The sequence below is a fragment of the Halyomorpha halys genome, unplaced genomic scaffold, assembly GCF_000696795.3.
Source record: "Halyomorpha halys isolate HHAL.00 unplaced genomic scaffold, Hhal_1.1 Scaffold878.1, whole genome shotgun sequence".
Lineage (NCBI taxonomy): Eukaryota > Metazoa > Arthropoda > Insecta > Hemiptera > Pentatomidae > Halyomorpha > Halyomorpha halys.
Window position 1 is genome coordinate 48332 of NW_027116610.1, and position 10920 is coordinate 59251.

The window sequence follows — 10920 nt, forward strand, 5'->3', positions numbered from 1 at the left end:
ATATATATATATATATGTATGTATATATCTTATAAAAATAGTAGTCACTTATGAAACGGAAAATCAGTGAAAGAAGATTGCTGTGAATTGAAAATGTTTGAAAGAAAGGATATAAGAAGGATTAATATTAACTCGAGATCATGGTGCATGGAAAATTAAAAAAATCTTGAGAGTGGGAATTTTGATTACAGAATATCATTAAATCTTCCAAAATAAGTAGGCGCAGATGAGTAGGAGATGTAAATAGAACGAAGAGCGAAAGGGTACAGAGGAAAAAGAGCTGTACGTAGCTGAGAGAGACTGCCTCGTGACAGCTGTGATGTCGGTTTTAATCTGGCCTAGGGATCGATTTTTATTTCTATGGTGGTCCCACAAAATGAAAATTTGAAAACTTGAGCCCCATCAGCGTTAGAATAGGTTAGTCATCTCTAGATAATCCCTCCATTCGTATGTCAGATATGACATGGAATAGGATCATAAAAAAAAAAAAGGAAGGAGAGTCCCAGAACGGGGAGAAATACAAGATAACCCAGGTGAGTAGATAATTTGAGCAGTCATTTTGACTTTTTTTCTTCCTGAAGTTTTGTTTTGGTTGCTGTCAAGGATTTAAAATAAAAATGCTAAGTAACAGCTAGATAATGCATTGACGAAATAAATTAAAACTGTGCAAAATGGAAAGCAAATCGACAAGGAAGTCCGGTCCCAGCATCCGGCATCATTTTCCTCTCAGTTCAGGAAATCGAAGGTGTCCTCCAATGGCTCTAGGATAATGCGAAGTATCCATGTCATTAGCTTAGGCTGTTTGTACTATTAACAAGGTGCTAAGACCTGCGACCTCTTCTGTCAAGGCTCAAGGATACTATGATCCATGCAGGCTTCGATTCGATGTCAATAGGTATCACGACATGCGGAGTCGTAGTTCTGCTTCCAGGCATGCGGTATGTCGGAAATGGTAAGTGTTACCTTGTGAAAACACTTGAGTTAAACTTGATCTTGATCTAGAGTTTCAAATCCAGAAATGAATAACCGCATTTCTCAATATGAAATTCTTCTATTAAGGCCTTCTTTTTTAATGTCTTAAAAGAAAAAAACTAAGACTGATCCCCAGAACATAATTCATAATAGTATCAATGATAAAATTGAGCCAATGAATTTGTATCAGTCGTTATGATTTGAATGAAGAAACTTTAAATACTAAATAAAAAAAAAAAACTTTGATTAGAATTGTAACAAACAGACACATACGCAGTTATAAAACAAAATGGAACTTAAAAGCGTTGCATTTCAAAACCAGCCTATCTCTTTTTAAAATTAGTAATTTTTCGTTATTTATGTAAATTTACAGCTTTAGTCCAGGCCTAAAACGTTTTGGAGAAGTTTTGAAGATTTTCTAATTTATTTATGGGTACTGTGATTACGAATTTCAACTTGACCATAGGATAAAATACAAGAAGGGATCTCTGTGTAACACGGGCTTTGAGATTTTTTTTTATTGTTTCAGTTTGTGTTTGATAGCATCTGTAATGGAATATTTTTTCTGGAAGTCATTTGCTGTGTATTGGCAAACATAAAGACTTATTTTATGGTCCATAAAGCAGTAACTGCCTCGATCTATTGACCGAATCTTTTGTTCGTTCTAGAAAACGAAAAAACAACATCGTTTCACAAAAGGCATTTTATTCATTGAGCCAAACGTAATAATACAATTGTTCACCTCCTACCATTGTTGTGCTATTTGAAATTGATTAATCACGATTTCAATAGTTTAACTCGATTTTAAATTAATGTTTATATGAAGTCATGTGAAATCTCTTAGAATTTTATTTTTTTGCTTTGGTGCCCTAGAAAATAGTTTATTGTTTCTCATTATAATTTTCGTATTAATAGGATTTATTTATACATAATTTGTTTTTAATCTGTGTGTGTGTGTGTGTGCGTGTGTGTTTTAATAAACTCATAAAATAAAATTTACTATTTTATTTCTGTTGTATATAATCACACCTATATGTGTTTCGGACGTATGTTTATCTAAAATATATGATATCTAAAAATGAAATTAAAATATTCTACTATTATATCATTAATATAAATATAAAAAATCTGTAATTAATATGAATATAAAAAAAAATTATCTCATCATTATTCATAATTCATACTGTACATTTATATTTGATATTATTATGTCTTATTCATATGACTATCATTTTCATTCTGAATAATGATGAAGTAAGTAGTAAAAGATTATGTTTTAGATAAGAGGACTTAAAAGCATTTTTAAGTTTAAACGTGGAAATGATGTAGTAAATATTATCTGAAGTTAGAAGGACATTACTTCATAATAAACTTTTGGGAGAATGTTGTTTATGAAATAGGTAAATAATACCTCATAGGGTCTTGTAGTGAAAAATTGACAGTTGGTATCGAGGTGGTAGTAGCAGTTCTCAACATCCCTCGTGTTGAGACAGACTCTACAAGTAGCGACTCTCTGAAGCAGACGGTCTAACGGTGAGCCGGGACCGGTTATCCGCCCTCTTTCTATGCTCTCCATCTTTCGCAACTGCTTCACAGACTTTGATTCACTATGGTGTCTGCCGCGGGGAGGTTTTCAATGAACAGAGATTCTCGGACGAAACCGCTTTATGTTTCACTAGAGTAGAGTAAGGACGTATTGCAGCTTTCCTGGAGTTTATTTTCCTCTTTCGTCGTAATCACTATCACGTTTGATAACTGTTGTGCGTAATGGGTAATTTTTTAAAAATATTATCTATGTTTTAGCATACTATTATTTAGTTGTTTTTTTAAAACATAGATAGGTTAATTAAAACGGGATAATGTAAGGACAGTATTATTATAATTGTGTCAAATATTTACACAAAAAGTTCTCATTTAAAGTATTTCATTATTTTCTAAGTTTCAATGGAAATTACGTTCGAACATTTCTAAAACGTAACTTCTCCTGGATCATTCTAAATACCCATTTGAAAAATCAATAAATTTTTGACTAAGTAAAGAAAAAAAATCAAATCCACATCATGAAGATACAGCTATAGCAATATAGCAGATACAGCAATGTAAGCATTTGAGATTACAGTTTACAGCGAAATTGTTAAGAGAAGTCATGCGTGGACTCATCAGATATTTTACTGTGTTAATGGATTCCTATTCTGTTACACCCATCCATATTCTCCTGCTGGAATATCAAAACGGCATTGGCCACTAAATCCTATCGAAGTAATAACATTGTTCAATTTCACCAAAATAGGTATGGGCAAATCTGATCAATGCACAGTTGCCATTAGAGACCATAGGTCCTGCCTGCACTGGTTTAATCCTCAGTAGTGAGATTAGGTTGAAAGCCTCGGAATATCCTGGAATCCTGCTTTGATCTTTCAGGGGATTAAGCTCCGAATTTAATCCTTGATAATAGTTACATTTGGGGTTAATAATTTTATCCCCTCTGCTTATTATTTTGTTCACGTGTTATGGATCATTGTTCCTTATTTCCATTAAATAGTAGATAATAATATTTACAGATGGGACCAATCGCAATATTTGTCCAATACTTTGTATAATAATATATCCAATATTTAGTTTTGAATCATTTTACCATTTTCTTTTTTATTGTTACAAATTATCAACTTATAATAATTAATAACTTACGTATATCCGATTGTGATATAAAGAAACAGTCATAAATAGGTGACTCAAGATTTGATAAACATACATTTTGTAAATGTTATCTATTTATTGATTAAAATAAACCCGTACCTAACACCCTCTTTATTAATTATTACCTACTAAGCATAGTTAGTAACATAATTAGTAAATGAACAGACACCGCAATTTTTGAAAGTTGAGGTATTATTTTGGGTTATTATAAAAAGAAACTAACGACTTAATGTTGTGAAATAAGAAATTGCGTCGTCACTTTATAAACAAAAAAAAAATAGTGAAAGAAAACCTTCGCATCCAAGAATAGAAGACACCAAAGCAGGTGCAGATTTGGCATTAGTTCCAAAACGTCGCTTGTAACCTCCACAGTTAAAATGTCTTCTGTTTTTAAATAATACCGCTGTGCATACCCAATATAAGAGTAAGGAGTCTCGTAAATCTGCTAGGGCTTTTTTGCGTTTGTGAATCATGGTGAGTTATCGAATTATGGTTCTTACAATTGTATTCATATTTTTTTTTTTTAATTATTTAAGTGTTTCGACCACTCGAGCCATTTACACTGGATTTTCAAATTAGATTACCATTAGCATTTTCATACAGTTGAAATACAAATACAGTTGAAATTACAAAGTGAGAAATTTACAATTACAATTTACATTTTATAAAGTTACAATTAGAATTGACGTAGTGAGTAAATTACTGTTGTGGGGTCTTCTCTGATCGTTTCCTGTACACATGAAGAGAATCGGTGTGATTCCTGAGCAACTCAGTAAGAATGTACTTAACATTGAGATCGTTAATTGTATTCTTAATCGGTAGGCTTAATGTTGGCTAATTGTAAAATGTGCTGGCATTGCTGATTAATTTTGTTAATATATAACATTAAATTTTAATAATTAGACGATATAATTCTAATAGATCATGGAAAACTACTAATGAAAATATTGATGGCTTATGTGTGTCAGGACTGGATATCCTCATGTGCTAGTATTAATGTAAATAAATTCAATACCAGACAGTGACCAGGCTCTAAAAATAGTTCTAGATAGACACTACAATCATTTGTTTTTAATTGGCGGACCATACACACTACATGGCGCTCCGTAATTACATACAAAATCCTCAAATTTATTTTTATAATGAACGGTGTGGGTGGATATCTACCAGCTATAAATGTGCAAAAAAATGGATTATTTCTCCTGTGAAGACGAGTGAGGTGACTTTTATTTTTGTGTGTTTATAGTTTATGTTTGCGAATAGTGTAAAATCTGAAAAAAAAAAAAAAAAAGTATTTTCATTTTATTTAGTACTGAACGTATTTCAAAGATGATACGGTGACCTGTGGTTACTTTCTTAACTGAGGTCCTCCTGCAGATATTCCTAAAGCTTTTAGAATTGTAATAAATTAACTCCAGTCTACGTTGCAATCCATGAAATACTTCAAGCAAAATTTAAAAAAAAATTCAGATGTGCCGCTACAAAGCAGAGTTGCGTTATGATTAGCTGTAAAATAAGAAATTTTAAGGAAATGTTCTTTTTTATTTTGTGAAGTTTGGAAGGAATGTTGTTCGGCTTAAGATTAGCTCCGAAGCCCGGTTACATTTGAAGTACTCCGTTTAAATTCAGCATTGCGAAAAACAATATAAGTAAAACGGCCAACAGGATTAGTTGTAACAGAAACATTTTTTGACTCACTTGAGTACCTTTTTATGGCCGTTATTCTTAATTTTATCTTAAGATGTAACCGAATCATTTTTTTAGGTAGGTTATAATCATAAGTTGAACAATCTTTTTTGAATAAAATCCACATTTACTCAAAAAAGAAAACTATTTTTTAAAAAATTGCTTTAATATGATTGAAATTATAACATTTTTACAACATAAAATAAAAAACAATAAATATAAAACTTTTATTAATTTACGTTAATATAATTTGGTTTATTTTTATTTTCTTCTAAAACTGAAATGTGAGTAAAATGTTAAAATTTATTGTTTCCATTTTCAAGTATTAGTGTCTTTCGCTGATGTATACCTGTCATGTTTTAATGTCGTATTACACAATAGAATTTTAACATTGAAAAAAAGAAATTACAATAACTTTATTTATAATATTAACACTTTCTTGAGACTGGTTTATATTGTTTAAATCTTAAGGTATCAAAACAAGTTTTATTTCAATTATATTATTTCAAAAAAAATTTTTTTTGAGACAAGGTAATTATTTATTAAATAAATCAAAAATTATTATCCAATTCTGTCTCAACACTTTATTTCTCACTAGTCCAACGTTTCGGCCATTCCAGCCATCTTCAATACAAAACTCCTCCTCACATTAATTCACAATTCCTATTGCAGGCTATTCTGCCCAGGTCATTTTCTTTATTCTAATTTCAAAACCTATTTATTTAAAACCTCCAGGTTACCAGGGAGGTTATAAATGGTTTGTTATATGGTGGTGTATTTTATATTGTTGATAATTTTATAGAGAAAAATAAATGTTAATGTTTTTTAAATTTTAAATAAATAGGTTTTGACGTTTAAGTTCAACGTTTCGGCCAATTGATTAAATTAAAATATATTTTTTTTTTATAACAGTCAACCTTCCCTGTTAAAATTTATCACTTAATAAATTATTAATAAAATTAAAATTTATTTTGTGATCGGTTTTAACAGGGACGGTTGACTGTAATAAATATTTTTATATTTCAATTTAATGTAAACATTTGACTAATTAGGGTAATTTTTAGACTGATATAAATGACTTATTTTAAAATGATTTGGTTCTGGAACTGTACTAAGATTGTTCTTGAGGATGGCCAAATTGGCAGAAACTTTGGACTTATAAAGAAATAAAATATGTTTTGAGACATTTTAGTACTTGTTTTGACATAGAACTATTTTTTTATTTAAACTTTGTTTTTCCTCTCGTATCCAATCCTTACAATCTGAAATCCTTCGTAAAATCCTCAATGCTCCTTACTTTGTCACAAATAAAATCATACATAAAGACCTTAATGTTCCATATGTAACCGATCTAGCCCGAACCAGATATCACTCCTTCCATTATAAAATCTCTAACCACTCAAACCTCCTAGTTTCTAATCTTACATCCTGTTCCATTCCTGACAATCCTCCGAGGCGCCTGAAAAGAAGATGGCCACGAGACCAGCTAATGTAAAATGTCATTAGAGTTCTACCAATGGGTAGTTTCTCTACACGCCTGTAACACTCCAATTTAACTTTGATCATATTTACTAAATGTATTATAATGTACAGTTGTAAATAGCAATAAATAAATATTAAAGAAAAGAAATTTATTTACCTTATTATGCTGATGAAAATAATTAAATTTTTATTTTTTGTTTCAGGTAAGTCAAATTCTTTCCAAGAAACCTTTTGCTATAATGGTAAATAATTTATATTTTCTCATGTTTAACTAACTTTTTTCGAAAAATAGATTCTCTATTTATGTTTACGGATGTCAGTTAGTTTTATAAAATATATGTATGATATGGGGTCTAAACAAACCTTTTGCTTTTTTTTAAGACATGTAAAAATTGAATTGAATCAATTAATAAAACCGTTATACATCTCTATCAATATCTGATATTGAAACCGCGATCTGCAAATTCCTTTGGCAAATCGCTTATGCGACAGGCTTGGTAGACTTCAATCTCGTCAACAAAGCTGTTTTTTCTTGATGCTTGCTACAAAACGATCGATGCAGCAAATCGGGTGTTAAAATGCAGAATGTTTTTAAACACTGTCTTACAGACTCACCACCACTTAAGACAGGTAAGGGGATATCGTAGTTATTTAAACTTCATATCATTTCTAAATACAGTAGAATCACACTTATCAGTTCCAGTCGAAAACGGAATATCCCTGGTAAACGGTAGAATCTGTTAATTACAATCCCGGGTATATAGAAAAACTCAATATTAATTAATTAGTATATATAGTTAAAAAAGTAAATAAAATATCGATAATATTATAGTTAAAAAAGTAAATAAAATATCGATAATATGTTTATTAACATAATTTATGATCTATTTACAGATTGAATATTATATATTACGTGTTAGATCAATTTGATATAATTTTTATAGAAAATTCTCTTTAGGTAATTGATTTGAATTAATTGCACAAATAATCTATTGGTTTTTAACTGAATTCGAGAAGTAACTAATGTTGTATTTTTAACCGAAATAGCGTTCTCTTACCTCTTAATTTTTTTTTTCACCTGTCAAGCAAACTTTACTGTATAAATATTAGTTATTTTCAATATATATATAAAACCAATATATTTCATATAATAAATATATATTTCAATAAATAAATAAAACCAATCTAATGAACTGAAGTATTTATTTATCTATCGCCCTGTGGTAATACTCTACAATAAATTACTCTAAAGAGAATACGTATTTACTTAAATATCTTTGAATTTTCACTTATCACAATAAGATAATTAAGTTGGAATGGAGGAGAAATATCACGGATTTATGATTTTCTCTCCTTTGAAATTGAATTAACGCATCGATCAGACAAACAAATTTTTTTCAAAATATATTATAATTTAAAATGAAAGCGTTGATTATCATTTAAGTGCGATATCGTGTTTGATAAAAAGCAAATTTTTTCCTTAGTCGTTCTTTTTTTTTGAGCTACTCACAGCTTATCATTAGGGAAATGTGTAGTTAGAGAGATAAGAATATATTGGTTTCAGAAACCAAAATGAAAAATGGGAAGCAAGGATATTTGATGACTATTGACTATCTGCAAACGCAATCGATTCTGTTCTTCGAACATACTTGTGATGTTTCGAAATTTACTTAATGTATCTCGAAAGATTTTTTAGTATTAATTTAAAAATATATATTTTTATTATTTATCATATATTTCAAATAAAACCAGAAACTGCTTGCAAAATGTTTTCAGTCATTATTCAGTGATTCTAACCACGAAGATAAAATGGGTTGGTATGAAGTTCAAAACCGTATTCACACAGCCATCGATTGCAGATTAATCAAAACCAGATGTACATACCCTATAAGTAAAGATACAATACTGATCTAAACAGCAAATTTTAAAACGTAACTGTTTTTTTAAAATTTATTTATTGATATTTACAACTGTATAAAAAATACAACAAGCAAATTTGAAGTAAGATCATAATGATATGATAAAGCATGTAGAGAAACTACCCAGTAGTAGAACTCTAAAAACATTTTACAATATAAGGTCACGAGGCCATCTTCTTTTCAGGGGTCTGGGTGGATTGCCAGGAATGGAAGAGGAAGCAAGGTTAGAAACTAGTGGGTTTGGGTGGTTAGGAAGTTTATAATGGAAGGAATGATATCTGGTTCGGGCTAGATCGATTACATAAGGAACATTTAGGTCTTTATGGATAGTTTTATTAATAACAAAATAAGGAGCATTGAGAATTTTGGATTGTAAGGATCGGATACGAGAGGAATTCGAAGGTTTAGTGGAGCCCCAAAGCTCAACTCCGTATGTAAACGTTAGGCCAAAATGAAGGAAGATGTAGCTGGTTGAAGGAGACAATTTATGCTAATGTGCTGATTAGCCTAGAGGGGATAAGAAGAAATTTCCATTTAAAAGTATCTATTTTCAACTTACGTATATTTTTACAATTATTTCAAAAGTTTACATAATGAAATTTCATAATTTGTTGTTTTCTGAATATTTTAAAATGTAATGATTCATTTGTTTTATTATATTATTATTTTGTTTTTAAAAGTAGTCATGATCGATGTACTATTTCTTTAAACAATTGCATCCAAATAAAAAATCCATTTCCAGTATCATCTTGTTAATTATTTTATTTACTTTTCTCTTCTAATTTCTAATCGACAATCTCAATTATTTAATTAATTAACCTAACAAGTTATGAGCATTAACAAAAAAAAATTGATTATTTATTTTCCATTCTAATATGTAAAGCTAATGAATTATTTGTTTGCACGCTCTAATTTCGGTAACTACAGTTCTACTTTATAACAAGTGTACAATTATTTAGACAACAACGCAATATGTTTTGCAAATAAAATCGGAGAATAAGATTTTTAATAACACGAAACTTTATTGTCACGTAGTCAAATAGTTCTTTTGGTATATATATACACACACATATATATACTAACAGGTTATTAATATTACTATTAATAACCCATAATTATATAATTATAATATTAGTAGTTATTTGTTTGCTGTAATCTTGTTCCCCCTGATTCTAAATGAAATAAGTAAATGACGTGTATATATATATATATATATTTCTCTTTTGCATGCATTAAAATAACCATTGAACTTCGTTTTTCTTTTTTAAATTGGATGTCAATTTGACCAACTTGGTCATGTACTCATTAGGTCTATGTGCATGAAACAGGGTTATAGTTAAATAAAACAGTTAGGATGCAACATTTTAGACACTAAATTATGTTTATCTTTAAATTCACTCTTTGTATACTATGAAATATAGCATTATTATTAAACCAATCTGTGGAATAAGAAATATGTGCTGATGTGTAGGAGTATTAAGCGGGATCAGACTGACCGGCGTAACGTTGTATTTGACAGTAGTCGTATTTTCTTTAAGTCACGTCTCTGTGTCGTGTTGCTTTTTCGTTTATTGGTTCCTGGTAAAGGGTTAGTGTTATATTTTATCTAGGAACACGATCACGTTATGCTACGTCTTGTGATGTCATCAGTATCATCAAAATAATCCTAACGGAAATGATTTTTTTCATGACACAACGTAGGTCATCTTCACCTAATTATCAAGCGATAGTAATAATATACTGCTAATTTAATCTACATTAAGATTAAATCAACAAGCTGATCAACATTTTTTACGTATCAGATTTCAAGGTATCAAATTCATAATTGAAAATAAAGAGGCTGCTGGGTCCAATGTTAAATTAAATTTTTTTTTTGTCGTTTTCTAGTTATTGGTGATTATTTTACGAATTAAATTCAATATATTCATTAAATTAAATGAAATAAAAAATATGAAGATATATTAATTCTTTTTTTTTTTTTGCTTTTTTTTAAGACATGTAAAAATTGAATTGAATCAATTAATAAAACCGTTATACATCTCTATCAATATCTGATATTGAAACCGCGAAACATTGTTCAATTTCACCAAAATAGGTATGGGCAAATCTGATCAATGCACAGTTGCCATTAGAGACCATAGGTCCTGCCTGCACTGGTTTAATC

The 10920-nt window shown here is 29.7% G+C and overlaps 1 protein-coding gene across 3 annotated transcripts in view; it reads left to right on the forward strand.

Moving 5' to 3' along the window:
- The window catches only part of LOC106686805 (proton-coupled amino acid transporter-like protein pathetic), a 125536-nt gene that overhangs the window by 17959 nt on the left and 96657 nt on the right, over nucleotides 1-10920 (forward strand). The window contains exon 1 of one of the 3 annotated variants that reach the window (XM_014430335.3): nucleotides 4126-4143. The exons of the other annotated variants lie outside the window; for them this stretch is intronic. Coding sequence (XP_014285821.1) covers nucleotides 4141-4143 — 3 coding nt within the window. The 5' untranslated portion in view covers nucleotides 4126-4140. Of the gene's footprint in view, nucleotides 1-4125; nucleotides 4144-10920 lie in introns of those variants that run through there. 3 annotated transcript variants of the gene reach the window in all.